Genomic DNA, 16,981 nt, shown 5'->3' with positions numbered 1-16,981 from the left:
CAGGCCTTCCTTGGGCTAGGAGTGACCAGAGATTTTGTGGCTGGATTTTGAAAAAGAAAAGCATTTAACTGTGCAGTGCTACACATGTCTTCTCAAAAGTAGTTTCGTATAGAAATCAGCCTAACAATGATGTCCTATGTGTGTTTTCTCAGAAGTAAGCCACATTAAATCCATGGTCGCTTACTCCCAGTATAGGATTTCAGCCTAAAGTTTGCTAACACACCCACACATAACCCCTGCAAATACTCTTCCATAATAATCTGCCTTTAGCAATGGAAGCTTAATGGAAGCACCTTCTGCTTTATTGCAGTGACTTTGCCCACTCTGAAGAAGTGCTTTAAGGAGCTGTCCAACTTTTAAGATTTCTCTGGCCTACCACAACATCCATGACCCTGCCATGTCATAAAAGAAAATTTTCCTTGGGCGTGTCATTTTCATAGGAGTTTGAAGGAAGGAGGAATAATTGTGTGTGTGTGTGTGTGTGTGTGTGTGTGTGTGTGTGTGTGTGTGTGTGTGTATCTCCTGCCTTTATATACTTTTCTTAAGAAAAAAAGGTTTTAAGATTTGAAAAATGAGCCCTGTCTTGTCTGAGCAAGGAATAATAAATAAAAGCAGGTGTGAAGGGTTGGAATCGAAAACAGATGGATATGAAGGATGTGATCCGACTTCCCTACGGCTTCAGTCTTTAATCCCTGTGGCTTAGTGTGAATACTTCCCCCCTGATGCAATGCAGAAATAATAAATGGAGCAGAGCATATGGAGTGTGTGTGGGGGTCTCTTAATGGCTGAACAAGGGGGCAGGGATTGGGATGGGTGGTGAATGAAGTTAACCCTTTCAGAGGCAGCTGCTCTGATTCCCTCCTCTATGCAACCCCCTTCCTGGTGTGCCACTGGCCATAATTATATAACACAAAAGCTGTAGAGTGAGAAAGGGGGAAGAACCTTCATGAGGAAAACAGAGCCTTGGAAGCAAGAGAAGCACTGTACTACTTCACTTCCTTATTGCTTATATTTCTTGGACGGAACACTAGTGCACAAGAATGAAGGTTCTCCTACCTTGATCTTGAGAGCTAGTGTGGTATAGTGGTTAGACCAGAACCAGTGAGACCCGGGTTCAAATCCCCTACTCAGTCACGAAGCTCAGTAGGAGACTTTAGGCTAGTCACCGTCTTTCAGTCTAGCCTTCTTTATAGCACTGTCGGTAGGATAAAATGTATTAGTCTCTACATCCACAGCAGGTACTGTGGTTTGACTTCATCGCTTAAGGTACACTCTTCCATTATCTCCTTTATGCCCCAAGACAGACAGATGTCACCCAGCCTTGCAACTTCCTTTTGAAAGAAGTGGCTGGAGTCCTGGGACGGTGCAGAGAAACAGGCACTTCTGAGAATGGGGTGGGCCTGTGAAGTTTGCTTGTCCTGTCTTCTCCATGTCCATAGAGACTGAGATAGAGTAGGCAGCAGCTCAGCATCTGACTTATTCTCAATCACCTCCCCAGAAAGATAAAACTATTTACTGCCAGAAGTAGGTGCCAGAAGCAGCTCCACAGTAAGAGGTGTCTGACTAGAGGTATCCACAGGGGCAGAACGTTTATCGGTCAACCCATTTGATTCATCCCCTGGATCCCCTTACTGTATAGATCACCATCCCTTGCTTCATGGATTAAATGAGGAGGGGGAGAACATACACACCACTGTGAACTCATTGGAGAAAAAGGTGGGATATACATGCAATAAAATAGAAAGAAAGAAAATAAAAATTTGAACCCAGGACTTCCAACACATTCGGCATTCTCTTAATCACTACATTCTTGTCTTACACGCTTGGGTTCACAATTATTTCACTAATGGGAAAAGGAATACAGTATATGGTAAGGAGTTGACCAAATGTACGAAATGAAAGCAGTTTCATTTCTTGAAAGCTCTCCCCCCCCCCAGCAGTTTAAGAGAGAGAGAGGTGTAATAGTCCTTCATTAATCCAGAGTTTAAATATGATTTAGGCAACTAATATTCCTGCTGCCATCTTCTGTGCCTTGAAGGGACCACTCCTTTGCAAATGCAATCTATGCTAATGGATGGTTAAGCTCTTCTAGAGGAAAATTAATCTGGAGGAACTAAAAATGCAGCATTACACTGAAGAGAAGGCAGAATATATTCAGCAGCTAGGAATGTACCCAGCCCTAGTAGTAAACTATTGGTAAGTTGATTTCTGGGTGGCTTAGCTATAGGTTAAGGTAAAGGGACCCCTGACCATTAGGTCCAGTCGCAGACGACTCTGGGGTTGTAGCACTCATCTCGCTTTACTGGCCAAGGAGCCAGCATATAGCTTCCAGGTCATGTGGCCAGCATGACTAAGCAGCTTCTGGCGAAACCAGAGCAGCGCACGGAAACACCGTTTACCTTCCCGCCGGAGGGGTACCTATTAATCTGCTTGCACTTTGACATGCTTTCGAACTGTTAGGTGGGCAGGGACCGAGCAACGGGAGCTCGCCCCGTCGCAGGGATTCAAACTGCCAACCTTCTGATCAGCAAGCCCTAGGCTCAGTGGTTTAGACAACAGCACCACCCGCGTACCATGCTTAGCTATAAGAAGGTACAAAAGTCAGTGGCAGTTGGTAGAGTGGAAGGCAGTGATACCAACAGTATGCCAGTGATAGCTCAGGGCTGGTTTAGGGCAGACTCATGTTGGTGGGGCAAAGTTCACTGAATTATAATGCTGGAAGGAACAACCAAGCACTGATAGTCAACTAGGTGTTTTGTGGTAGACTTCACTAAATCTAAGCCATATTGAATGGACATCTGTGCAACACCCTCAGGAATAAAAGTCTCCAATTACTTACCTACACATATTTTTAGCCTCTTCCACTACCTCAGGCATCAGGAAAGTTTGGTAACTGCCCTTCAGGAACCTAAAAATCCTTTTGCATTGTCAGTGCCAGGTTTGGATAATCTGTTAGGGCACTCACAACCGTCATAGAGAGCTGAATGGGGGATCAAAGTACCAAACACATAGATTTGTGAAACAGTTGTTGTTTGGGCAATTTGCACCTCAAATCTGGCACCCTTAATAAATCCTAAGGTAAACACAGGCCTGCAGTCTAAGGAACACTCATAAATCTTGAATTGAGACCCCCCCAGCAGTTCCTAAAGTAGGGATAGTGACCCTCTAGATGTTGTTTGGCTACAACTTACACTAGTCCCAGCCAGCATTGTCTGTGGGTATGGATGATGGGAGTTGTAGTCTAATAACACCTGGACGACCATGACTTTCTCATACCTGTCTTAAAGTATTATGAAATGGATATGAACATATTGACTTGGTTCACACATCATGGAAAGCCAAACTATGTTAACCTCGACCATGTAAACACCCAGAATCCTGAGAGGGGCTTGCAGCTGCTTTGCTGCTCATCAGTCTTTTTTTCTCCCTCACTGCGCTGAACTAAGCCAAGGTTTGACATAAGAAGTCCGGAGTTGAATAAGGGTTTGGAGAAAAATACATTTTGCCTTGGCTATTTGAAAATGCGGCAAATGTAAATACGTTGAGAACTTACAAATGAGTATTCACTTTCACTTACAAACTTCACTGACAAAGAAAGGACTTGATGAGTCATTGCCTTATCCTGTAACAGCAACAATAAATAAAAATATATACTTCCCTTAATTTTGTTCATCCTGTTGCCTTTTGTTGTTGTTTTCTGCAAAATACTCAAGTGACTTTTTCTTGCAGAACTTAGTGACTCATGGAATTGCAATTGCTTTGCATGCTGCTGTGGATTGAGAGTATGAAGCAGAAAGTTGCTGCTTCAAATTTCACCGCTGCCATGAACCTAACTAGGCAGACTTAAGCAAGCCACCATTTTCTTAGCCTCAGCTTTCCTACCTGTAACATTGAGGCGGTGATCTGTCTAATTTTGCATTCTGCATCAAGGATGGAGAATCAGTGGCCCTCTAGATGTTGCTGGATTACAGTTCCCATCATCCCTGACCTTTGGCCATGCCAGCTGAGACTGATGGGAATTGGAGTCTAGGTCCACAGTTTCTCCATCCTATTCTCCATAAACATTGGCTACTTATGACTACTCTGAGGAATCTTGACTCCTTTAACATGTGAATATATAATATGAAGCTGTCTTTATATTTAGTCAGAACACTTGTCCATCTAGCCCAGGTTTGTCTGCTCTGCTAACAGAGCAGGAACTACTGTCTCCATTACTTCTTACCCAATCCATTGTAACTGGGAGATTCCATTCATGATGGACCTCAAAATAATATAGATTATGTTTGAAATTAACTCTGTACCAAAGTTGAAGAATTCAATATAGACAGAATGAATGGCAAAACAAGCAGACTTTTGGATCAACATGGAACAAGATACAGTATTTTTCATTGGAAACCAGCACTCCTTTTTCAGGCAGTTTGTGACAATGGAGAAATTCCTCTCTGAAGAGGTTCCAGCTAGTTAGAAAAAGAGTTTTTTCACTACAGTGTGTGATAGGCATGAGTAGGATTATCACCTTTGGATGTGTTGGTGTAATTTGTTCTATGTACATCAGCCTTCTCCATCCTGGTGCCCTCCAGATGTTGAGGACTACAACTCCCATCAGCTCCAGACATCATGGTTGCTTAAGTTGTAGCCTAGAACACAAACTATGTATTTTCCCATGGGTATAGAATCAGTCTTCTCCTATCTCTGTAAAATTATACATAAACATGACTTCCAGCTGCTCTATGTAGTGCAGAGCTAGTGTAACATAGGTTTAAAGACTGGCCAGTCTCTGGTTAAAATCTCTTCTCTGTATGAATTCACCACATGGCCTTAGGCAACTTACTGTCTCTAGCTCTCTTTTAACATCACAAATCATGGACAGTTCAGCCATTTGCTGGAGCAAATTGAGTAGGACCATCAAAGACTTTATTGAGACAATAATGAAACCCCATCCTGTTGTGTTCACAGTCACTAACACCTGCACAACTGTATGAACAAAGTCCCTCCACAATAACTTTGCCTCCCAAATTACTAATAATGTAGAACTAAGCCACAACTTGGAGGCGGGTAGGACGCATGAGATTTATGAAAAATATCACAGCCCGTGAAATCCCACCTGCCTGGGCCATACTTGGATATCTTTTTGTGGGTTGTCAAGACATTTTCATTCCACCAAGTTTTTATTTTACTTACCCATTTTTTATTAATCCTGTTTCTGGATTTGTTTTATTTGTTTAATCTTGTTTTAATGCTCTGTTTTTAATAGTGAAGATATAGTAATTGTTGTAAGCCACTTTTCGGAGGGGGGTGTCCTTAGGGCTGAAAGGTGGTACTGTATATAGTTTGTGTGTATGTACATACGGTATATAGTGTTGGACTTAGGAGCAAGGAGACCAAAGTTTGCCTCCAGCATTAGTCCTTCTCAGAGTGGACCCCACTGAAGTTAACAAGCAGGTCCATGACTAAATTAGGGTGATGGAGTTCTGCGGGATGGTTCCACCACAATGCCCTGCTTGCCTGTCCCTGTCACTGCTGCTGGGGTTCAGTAAGCAAAGCTTTGGCCAGGGGTGGAGGCAGTGATGGGACAGGTCACGCCTGCCAGCCACTATGTCTCCATCAGCCAAACCTCATACAGCTGCTTTGAAGCGTTGATTTTTATTTTATTTTTGCTTTGGAGAAAAGGTAGGATACCAGTATGATAGACAGATATAAATAATATTGAAGAATGCATGGCAGCTAGATTTTTAGCTCAGGGAATTCATGCATGCTATTGTTTTCACATTTTAATCCTTCCCTTCAAAATCTCCTTATGCACATTACTTTTGAACTCTTTTCTTGTTCTCTATTTATTTGTTCAGCCCTCCAGAGGCTCTATAAAAAAAAATTGTCAGATTCTTGTAAACTCTTTTATTTCTTCTAATGCTGGCAAACTATCAGGCTTCAGTTATTCTTAGTGCTAAATTATTTATCTTCTTTCCCCTCCAAGCTGTGATTTCTGAATCTTTTACTTGTCCTCTGGGATATAAGCAAAGCCTATTCCTTGCCCCTTTACCTTCACCCCCTTTTAAAAAATCAAGTAAGGAAAAGCAGAATAAATTATTCCTACTAAGTAGGCTACCAACACTTGTAGTACAATTTATTCAGATGTAAGCCCCATTGGGTTGAATGGGACTTACTCCCCGGTAAGTGATTGTAGGATTGCAGCCTAAGTCTTCTATTCTGTAAACACTAGCCTGGGAGTAAAATGGATCGAGAAAAGTTTTTCTCCCTTTCTCATAGCACTGGAAATCTGGGACATCCAATGAGGTTGAATTTCAGAAGATTTGGGACAGACAAAATATCTTCTTTACACTGCACATAGTTAAACCTGGGTGGCTTTAAATGAGCAGTACACAAATTCATGGAGGATAAGGTTATCAGACTGACTACTAACCATAACAGCTATGTTCTACCTGTGCCATTGGAGGCAGTATGCTTCTGAACACCAGTTGCTAGCAACCACAAGATGAGAGTGCTGTTGCGCTCTGGTCCTGCTTGTGGGCTTCTCATAAAGGCATCTGACTGCAAATGTGAGAATGGGATGCTGGACTAGATGGGGCCCCTTTGGCCTGATCCAGCAGGCTGTTTTTATGTTATCACACTGTACACCAATTAATCAGTCAGGTGAACCATTCTGTCTCTTCCACTCTTCTTTCACATTATGAGATTAATTACTTAAAATTCATAAAAGGGTTTTCAGGGCACTGCCAAACATCTGATTAACAACACCTGCAAACCCTTCTGCATAGCACTCTCTGAGCTGTGCAATCCCAACAATCAGCTGGTCATCAGGCTGACTGCCAGGCTGCCTCGTCCCTGACCCCAGCCTGTGTGCAAGCAGAGAGGAAGAATGCGTGGGTGGGACGCCCGGTGGCTTCCGCCAGCTACAGACCAAGGACAGCCAGTCGGCTACTCACCTGCTACTGCTCATGATCCTGCACCACAGGTTCTGCTGCTGGACAGGCCTCAAATGGCATCTGCCGGGATGTGTGGCAGCTGAGTCCTAGCTAGAGCCATTACTGCAAATGCTGGGACTGGACAGGTGGGATTGTGAGGGAGGCACAAGCGCTTCATGCTTTCGCTGTTCACCATCTGCTCCCCACTGACCAGCGCTCCAGTCCAGGGACATGCAGCAGACCTGGGGACTTGACCCCGCAGACAAGCAGAGGCCTCTGCATACTTGGATATGGAAGCATGATGGGCAGCATATATTGCGAAATACTGTAAGTAAATAATATGCTGCACCATCCCAAAAGAAAGTGGTGCCCGGTGCAGACCGCCCTCCCCCCTCCCTCAGCTAGCTCCGCTACTGCACTGCCACCCGGGTGCAGAAAAAAAGAAAAAGAAAGGGGTTGCCATATGCCCTGGAAATTGCTGACATCTCTAAAAATTCAACACCCCCACCCCACCCCTAGACGCCCTTTTAGGCGTCCGATTTCTTGGCATGTCCTGAATTTTCCGGACGTATGGCAAGCCTATGTGCCACAGGACGCAGCACAGTTGATAAGCAGTTGGCTATTGACAGCACAGCTGAGACACCATCACCTCACTTTCTCCATCATCTTCTGCAGGTCTGAAGAGGAAGCTGAAGGATGGAAGGGTTCTAGAGCAAGCTGTAATCATCAGAAAGTCATTGCAGCACCACCAGGTATAATTTCTCATTCTCAAGCTCTCTCGTCTCTTCCATATTTTGTGCAAATCACTGCCCCCCCCCTTAAGAAAAAGTAGTTAATTTCAGGAGCAAAGTCACAGAGGTCAGGATGCTGAAAGGGTAAAAAAACTTGTTTTCATCAGTTCTGCACTTGAATGGTCCTGAGGGGTTTTGTTTCAAAGCATCTTTATTTCGGTGTCTTGGCAAGGTGATTCATTCATCATTCCATGACAATTTAGGCTCCTCTGTTAAGAATCGTGATTCCCTCCATTTCTGAATTGCTGTTTGTTTGGTGGGTGCTAGCTGTAACATTATTTTTCCTGTTTGATCCAATTGTAAGGAAGGTTATGGGAGCCTTTTAACTTCCCAGTGCCTGCAACACCAATAAGTAAGCCGAGCAGTATGGGAAAGAGTTAGAAGAAACTGCAAGGTGGACTTTGATTTGGAAATTCCTAGGGCTTCCATATCCAAGGTTTATAAGCCAAGACTGGGTTCTCATAAGCAAACATAAATGGCATTGGGTACCTCTGAAACGGCTTTGAGCTTCCTATTCTACTGTGCAGTCCTAATCCTGTCTACTGAGAAGTCCCATTGCAGTCAATGAGGCTTACTCCCAGATCAGTGGATTTAGGATTGCAGCCACATATCTTGTAAACTACTGCCCCTGATTTGCAGTATTTATCTAAAAGCATTTATAAGGAAGGACATTGCACAATACAGGGGCAATAGCAGAAAATGCCTGTTTTTGGGTCATTACCCTAGGTCAGGCATCCCCAAACTTCGGCCCTCCAGATGTTTTGGACTACAATTCCCATCATCCCTAACCACTGGTCCTCTTAGCTAGGGATCATGGGAGTTGTAGGCCACAACATCTGGAGGGCCGCAGTTTGGGGATGCCTGCCCTAGGTATTCTATAGGGCACAGTGCCACAGGTAGAATTTCCACATATTATCTAAAGTCATATTTTAAGTGCAAAATGGTTACCAAAGTTAATGCCGTTAACTTTTAACTAATTAAGCACATTTTGAAGATGGTAGATGAGAAGCCAGATAGCAGCCTGTTCAGAGGCTTAGTAAGGGCAGCAGGCTAGGCAGAAGAGTGTCCTTGCACTGTACCTGTAAAGTAAAGGGCACTTGGCCACCAAATATTTCTGGTGATAGCTGTGGTCAGTAGAGAGAAAACCAGGCAAGCAACATTAGCCAGAAACAACCAGCAGGATTTTTGTATAACAATTTTGGGTGAGAATAGTCTTCCTGAGCAGTAAAAGGGAATGTTAGAATACCTTCAGCCATTCTTTTCTCTCCCCCAGGGTGCCCAGAAAAATCATGTTAGCAGCCCTGCCAGCAATACTACTGTGGTAACAAGTGGCTGAGTAAGGCAATAATGGTACTGGGGCTGGCTGATGATATTCTGCTTGCAAGGGGCAGGGGAACAACACATCAGAGTAAGAGAGTCAATCCTGCACAGATTCTGCCCAAACTTGTTCATGCATTTGGAGCCTTGTTCTTCTAGCATGTTTTCTGCGACATACAGTGCTTTGCTTTTTGTCCCTTGCACTGATCTTGGCAAGTGTTTTTTAAAAGTCATATTGTCCTGCTTTTGCGAGTGCTGGTTCCTATATAGATGCTGAGCCCAGATTCCATATTGATAGCTGCAACATGACGTTCTTTTCTCCCTGTTTTTTAAATGTCAGCCTGTTTTTGGAACAGATGGGAGGGGAAGCGAGAGAGAGGAAGGCTTGTGTACACAAAATCCTAACTGCAACCTTCTCAAAGTGTGGGGCGGAACAGCTCACACATACGCACATGATAAGTGAGCTGGTGGGGAGGGTTTTTCCTATTATTATCTTTCTATCCCGGCTCTTGTTCCTGGAGCAGGTTTGGCCATATAAGAGAAAAAGACCATGCATGGAAGATTGGTAGAAATTTCTTTTAATCGTGAGAGCTTAATGAAACCCTCCCATGTTCTGAGGCAGTAAACCACTAAATAGCACCTGTTGCCTTCGTGCCCTGCTTTTAGACTTCCCAGAAGCCACATAGCCAACCATTGCTGCAAACAGGAAGCCAGAGTAGATGGAGCCTCGATCTGATCCAGCAAACTGTTACTGTAATGTCAAAAAGTTATTAGGCAAATGTATGGAAGGTGGAGGTATCAATAACTATTTTCCATGGCAGCTAAATGGAACCTCCATATACAGAGGCAGTCTGGCTTTGAATTGAAGCTGCTGGGGGTCAAGCAGTGTTTGGCAAGTGCGGGGGGGCGGGGCTGCTTTCATTCCCCGATTATGGGCTTTCCAGAAGAATTAGGGCTGGCTGTTACCGAGAAGAGGAGGCTGGGGCAGAGGGACCCTTAATCTGATGCAAGTTCTCCTTGTATTCTTATTTGGGCCAAGGGGATTATCCTGTTTTTCATTCATTCATTTTATTTTTATTTAGATCACTGAGTATTCATTTGAATATGAGAGAATATGAGAGAAACACACACACAAGCTTCACACACACACACACACACACACACACACACACACACAAAATGCTCCCAAAGTATCTTACAAGGGTCAGTATTACAACCCCTGTCTTTAGGCTTACAATCTGGAAGACGTGACACAGAAAGAAAAAATAATGGGGAGGGAGGAGGAATGGCAATGGTAATAGTTCTTAACAGCAAAATTCTTGTATCAGGAGTTGTAATGGGAAACAATTCAATGAAAGGAGGAGCCCGAAAATTGCTAGTCTCTCAGCTGAAGGAAAGCCCTGCTTTCCTTTGCTGTTTCTGCTAAATCGATGTAATGATTGCTTCTGGGTGGCAGGTAATAGAGGGAGGAGCCTGATGTCAATGGCTTCTCAGCAGAGTTAATAGTGATCCTGCCTGGAGTCACTTATTCCATGCTTGTGCAATGGAACTCTATCAGAATCAGAGCCCCCGCCACCCCATCCAAAATCCTCAGTTGTCATTGAAAAAGAAAGAGGAGGAGAGTATCATAATTAACAACAACAATATCTTTCTAGCCTTTTATACCTGCAAAGATGGGTAGGCTATGCCTGGTGAAATATCAGAAGCCTAAAAGAGGGATGAACTGGTTCTCCATCAGTCAAGAGGCATAGGTTCAATTCACATACAATTCCTTGCGAGCAAGCCTGCAAACCCTGTGATTAGCAGAAGCTAAATAAACTATGCAAATTGTATGCAAACATACACACTCCAGGTCACATAATTTTTCAGGTCACAGAATTCACCTCTTTTGTTTCTTGGCACAAAATGTAGATTCCCCCCCCCCTTTCTCTTAGCAAATAGTATGTGCAACATCTTAGGATAATGAATGAAGGGGCTATCTGCCCAGATGCCAGTTCACAATTTCTTAAGCTCTTTTATGGAATGACCATGAGTTTCTTTTTCACTTATGTATCACGGTTACCCATAAATGTTTCAGAGGAGCTTGCATATGGCTCCTTCCACTACCGCATCTTCGAGATGAGGTTTTGGTGGTGGTTGAGACCAAGCCAAGGGCTTAATGAATATGCAGCAGTGGCAAGGAAATTTATTTACTGCATTTGTATCCCACAACCCCCCCGAAGGAGCTAGGAGGTGGGAAACATGGTTCCCCTCTTCTCATTTAATCCCCATAACAACCATTCGAGAGGCTGAGAAGGTCACTCAGTGAGCCTCACAATCGAGTGAGGATGTGAACCTTGGTCTCCCATATATTAGTCTGATACTCTAACCATTACACCACACTGCCTCATATGGTTTTCATGGGCTACATCTATTGCCTGCCAGCTCCACACAAGTTTAGATTGTAGGGAATGAAACCATCTGGCCTGGTGCCCCCCCCTCTTAGTTCTGAGGAATGTCTTCCATATAAGCTGAATGCCCAAACTTGCTTCTCAAATGTTATACTCATTGTGATCGACATCTTCTATTTGGCAGAATCTTAGGTGGTTCCCTTCAGGTACTGTGTGCTCGTTGGCGATTGAACAGCATGAGCAAATGGATTTCCCTCCCCCACAAGGCCAACAAAAGATTGAGGGGGCAGGGGAACCACTGAGGACATGTCTGCAAATTTAAAGCTACCCACACATACTTCTCAATACCTTTCTATAAGTACTGTTCCTTAGCAGAAGCACTGGCAATTAAACCACTTCCAACCCGGTTTGTTATATTGTAGGTGCTTAATGTGGGGTGCCTCTTGCTCACAGCAAGGAATTCTGGAGGGATAAGACCTGAGAAACCTCTGAGGCCCCCTCAGCTTACATATTGTTAGTTCTGAGTAGGCATTTTTTGAGACTATTTATGGGCATCAGGAAGGTGGCCAACAAAAGAAAATATCAGAGTAGATCTGTGCATGTAAGTAATTAAGGGGGAAATAATGGATTGTTCAAATGGATATGTGGAAGCAATCTTTTAATACAATCAGGAATGATCTCATAGCTCCTTTAACATAGGAATCGGGGGGGGGGGATGAATTCCTGAGCTCACTTCTCTGTTTTTTCCAATTCATACCATGGCAAAAGAAAGAAAGAAAGAATCTCTGATGGAAAAACAACATTGTTGATGATTAACCCTGTGGCAGCAACATACAATTTCTCTCTCTCGGGATGGGAGAGAAATTCAGTTCAGATTTTTAATGCAAACCTATCAATCTGCATTTCCCCAAAAATATACGTGAACAAAATCCCTTATTAAGGAACATCGTTGAGATATAGGCGAAAGATAAAGGAAAAATAAACCAGTAAATTCCCCACTAACTCTGTTGGTGATTGTGAGGGGGAAACAGTACAGAGAGCCCCCTCCCATCTTGAGGAGCAGTTCTTCCACCAGCAGCGGAGCTAGCGGGGAGGGGGAAGAGTCCAGTGGGGAAGGAGGAAGTAGGAGACAGGGCTCTGGCAGGATAGCAGAGCCTCTGTTGCACGTGAGCGAGGAAGAGAGAGCGGGGGAAAGGGGGGAGAAGGAAAACATGGAAAGGAGACCCTTTTTCCCTCCGGTTCCGGAATTACGCAGGAGGAAACGCGGAAGGAGATTTGGGGTGCCCAGACTCTTATGTTGGAAGAAAACGCAGGAAGCGCCATTCCAGGGTTCTGGGTCAGACTAAGAACATGTATCCTGTACAGCTCTAGCACTGTAAATAGCCTGCACACAATAAAAGCATGAAAAGGCAACGGTCTGGAGAGTCGTTACTCTAGAGTAGTCGCAACGCCTCCTCTGTGACAGTGATGATAGAAGATTTCCCAGTAAATTTTTAAAAGGAAATTGAAAAAAGAAGCGAAAGAAGAAAATACTTAAAATAAAGGAATGAGCAGAGAAAATGAGAAGCAAATAACAAATAAGAGAAGCTCTAACAGGAAGTAAAATAACTTGGTTTAACAGTATACATCTGATGCAATGGACAAAGACGTGTTTAAGGGGAAATAAATGCAAAGAATATACAAAATTTGAAAAAATGATAATAAAAAGGAGTTAAAGAAAAAATACAGTTATAAAAAGGGAAAGCAGTGAAGTTTATAAAATAGTAGTAGTAGAAACTGAGGATCAACAAGATCAGTTAAAAGAGGTGGGGGGAAGGAGACAACAGGGCAGATAAATAGTCAAAGCTAGGGGGAAATATGGGAGAATACATGCAAACTTTTTGGCAAAGGATGTTTAAGGAGATAACAGAAATCACAGAGTTAAAGTTGACTGAAAGTCCAGAGGTAGCGTTGTTATCAATTTATGATGGGGTGCAAATTGACAACTGCACGAGCTATTATCGCTAGGAAGTGGAAGGGGCAAGGTGAATATAAAAAGGAAGAATGGTATAAAGAGGTGTGGGATATAGCTATTAATGATAAATTAATGTGCTATTAAGGTAAATCAGGGAATATGCAGGAGAAATGTTTTTCAGGAGATATGGAAGGTATTTGTATAATTTGTACTGTTAACAGAAAGGAGTCAAACCATCGCAAGAGGTGTTAGAATTTTGGGAGGCTGGATAGTTATAATGGAATGGTCTCGGGGGTGGGGTGCATATTTTTATTTTTGTTTATTATTATTATTATTATTATTATTATTGAACTGAAAACACAGGTATCGTTGGAAATTTGTGCTTCTCTGAATTTTGTGACGCAGTTCTCAAACCGCATAATGTGCACAAATATGTATATAGTACGGGAAAGCAGACATAAAAGTACCTACCGGTACTTTAGCAAAAATACATAGTATCAGGGAAACCTTCTTGCATATCAAGATGAAATATAGCAAACAAAGCTGTATATAAGGGAAATTTGCACTAGAATGCTGGTGAATTTTCAGGATGACTTAAAAATAGAAATTCTCAAATTGATGCAGAAATGTGAAGAGCTGAACTTAAAACTGGAAAAATGAGAAACTTAGACAAATTGAAATTGAAAGATTCACCTGCCCCTTCTAGTCTTACTACACAAGAGATGGAGGGCCATGAAGGCTTTGACACTAACGTTTACATGGATTTCAGCATTGCGCTATTCTTTTTCATGATGTTCTTGTTAAGCCTGTTAGCTTCGGTTCTAAAAGCTTGAACATTTATAGTAATTAGACAATCAGAAATGTTTACTGAAGTAATAATTGCATTGCAGTTAGGAATTAAACAGAGAGAAAAAGTGCCAAAAACCTTCCATACACCTGACTGTGTTTCTGCAGATAGATTCTCATCAATGTGACCCAGTTCCAGTAAAACTCAATGGAAGTGCATTGACTTCAATAGGCAGCAGACTGTAGCCATAAAGGACTGCATCCAGTTAAGTCCTACTTAGGGTAGACCCATTGAAATAAATTGGTTTAAGTTTGCTTAAACAATTTATATACTGCTTAACTACAATAGTCTCTTAAGTGGTGTGCAAAAAAAAATACAACACAGAAAAGGTAAAGGTTAAAGTAAAGGTTAACAAAACTATAACAATAAGACTTCTATTAAAATGCTCCAGTAGGCGCTGGAAGTTGAACAGGGAGGGGACTGCCTGACTTCAACTGGAAGGGAGTTCCGTAAAATTGAGCCCACAATACTGAACACAGGAAGGCTCCTGGTGGATCCAAGCCATGGGGGACCATTAAGAGTCATGTCCATGAATTGCATGACATTGGATACAATCCCAAGCGCTCACTCTGTAATAAACCCTCTTTAGATGGGGCAGTGCTAATTTTACTCCACCCCCTCAGTATGGAGATGCAAACTCTGGAACAGTCCAAAATGCCTCTACAACAGGCATTATAAAACAAAATATAATATGTGCATATTTTTATTAATATTCATTTATTTATTAAACTTCTATACCACTCTTCATCCAAGGATCACAGGGTGGTTTACAAAATAAAAACACAAAAATACATAGCATAGCAACAAACAAAGAAAATTAACACACACACACACACACACACACACACACACACACACAGACAGTTTGAAAGGCCATAGATGCTTTAATTAGTCAAAGGCCTGGCTATAAATGAATATTTTTGCTTGGTATCTTAAGATGTATAATGATGGCACCACGTAATCCTCTATGGGGCAGGCATTTCACAGATGGGGAGCCACCACAGAAAAGGCCCGTTCTTGTGTTACTGCTCTCCAGACCTCTTGCGGAGGAGGCACACGAAGAAAGGCTTCAGATGATGATTGCAGGGTTCGGGGCAGTACATATTGGGAGAGGCAATTCTTGATGCATTGAACTATTAAAGGCTTTACGGTACAAAACCAGCACTTTGCATTGGGTCCAGAAACTGATTGGCAGCCAGTGCAGCTGGGCCGGGATTGATGCTATATGCTCAAACCATGGAGAGCAATCTGGCAGCTGAATTTTGCACCAGCTGTAGTTTCTGAACCATCTTCAAAAGCAGCCCCACATATAACATATTGCAGTAATCTAACCAAGAGGTTACCAGAGCATAGAGCAAAAGGTTGTTGTTGTTGTTTTTAAGTATGATGGAGGAGGAATGAGGGGCAGCAGAGGGAGGGGGAGAAGGAGGACAGCAGTGCTACCACCATCACAAAGCGAATGAGGGACTGCAACAGAGCCACCGTCCTGTCTTGGACAGCACAGTCCCTTGCCCTGTTCCTGCATTTCTGACTGTTGCTACAGTTGCAGAGGTGTTAACTCTCATCTAAAATAAGACAAAATCTCATTGCATATTTTCCCTCCGAGTTAAGGGGCTCCTAGCCCAGGTGTCCTGGCCTCCGTCCAGCTCTTGGAATAACATATTCCTTCCTTTTAATCCCCATGTAATACAGATTGTGTGCAGTATTCTTTACTGCCAGGCCAGAGAACCTTCTGTAATGTTGCATTTCACACCAGAGGAAGCCCTATTTGAGCTCTGCTTCGCCCCGTACTTTAAGCCATTTGTAAAATGCTTTGACAGCCCTCAGCAGAACAGCCATTGATATCGCCAGGGTTATCGTTCCTCCCCCCCCCCCCAGCTGCTGGCAGCACTTTCTGAGTCCTGTAAGCTTTATTTGACAAAGCACCTGGCAGTTTTCATCCTAGTGTGACTTCAACAGAATGGCCTATATAGGCTGCTGGAGACCAAATGAACAATGCTGTCATGTGAATAACATAGCATTAACAGAGTGGTATATTAACATTATGTAATCTCTTAACATTTAAAAAAAGCTGTTCTGAGAGCTAGCGTAGCTTAGAGCAGTAGTCTTAAACCTTTTCAGACCAGGGACCTACCTTTAACCCAAACATGCATTCAGCAACACAGTTCTTAATTTTTTAAAACTCATATATTTATATGGTGTTGGTTCTGCTGTTGTGGTCCATATTGGATCAGGCCACCACCCAGTAGTGCAGGGCGGGATGTCATGGTGGGAGTTGGGAGCAGGGCAGTAAAAACTCACAAGGTGTCAGTGAAGTTAACTATTCAAAGGAACAAAACAGCTCAGGCTTAGCAAACAGAGTAACTCATCTCAGTAGGTCTTGCGCCAATGAGGCAGTTGCGAGGACTGAAGGACCTTGCCTCCCCACAGGTCTCTAAGTCTCCTCCTGCCCAGTGTCCTTCTCAAGCAACTTGAGACTTCTTTGCCTTGTTTGTCTTTGCTCTTCCCTCTTCATACCACTTGGGGTTCTGGAAGACCAGGGCATGGGGGGGGGGAGCTGGTTGCAGCAGGAGGGGAGGACACCGTGGCTTCTTCAGCACCTTGTCTGATATCTGCCTCTTGCCCACCCCCCTCTTCTCCAGCCTCTGCTTCTACCTCTGCTTCTGGACACCTGTCTGCAACAGCCTCCTGCTGCTCACTAAGCCCTGTTACCTCTTCAGCTTCCGACACCTCCTCCTCCCAATCTTCTTCCTCTGACC

The 16,981-nt window shown here is 43.2% G+C and overlaps 1 protein-coding gene across 5 annotated transcripts in view; it reads left to right on the top strand.

Moving 5' to 3' along the window:
* The window catches only part of MORN1 (MORN repeat containing 1), a 255,307-nt gene that overhangs the window by 97,616 nt on the left and 140,710 nt on the right, over positions 1-16,981 (top strand). For all 5 annotated transcript variants that reach the window (XM_088671655.1, XM_088671657.1, XM_088671656.1 and 2 more), the window contains one exon: positions 7,599-7,675. In XM_088671655.1, coding sequence (XP_088527781.1) covers positions 7,599-7,675 — 77 coding nt within the window. The remainder of the gene's footprint in view (positions 1-7,598; positions 7,676-16,981) is intronic.

The sequence above is a fragment of the Zootoca vivipara genome, chromosome 6 (assembly GCF_965207765.1).
Source record: "Zootoca vivipara chromosome 6, rZooViv2.hap1.1, whole genome shotgun sequence".
NCBI lineage: Eukaryota > Metazoa > Chordata > Lepidosauria > Squamata > Lacertidae > Zootoca > Zootoca vivipara.
This window is presented reverse-complemented; position numbering and strand designations above follow the sequence as displayed.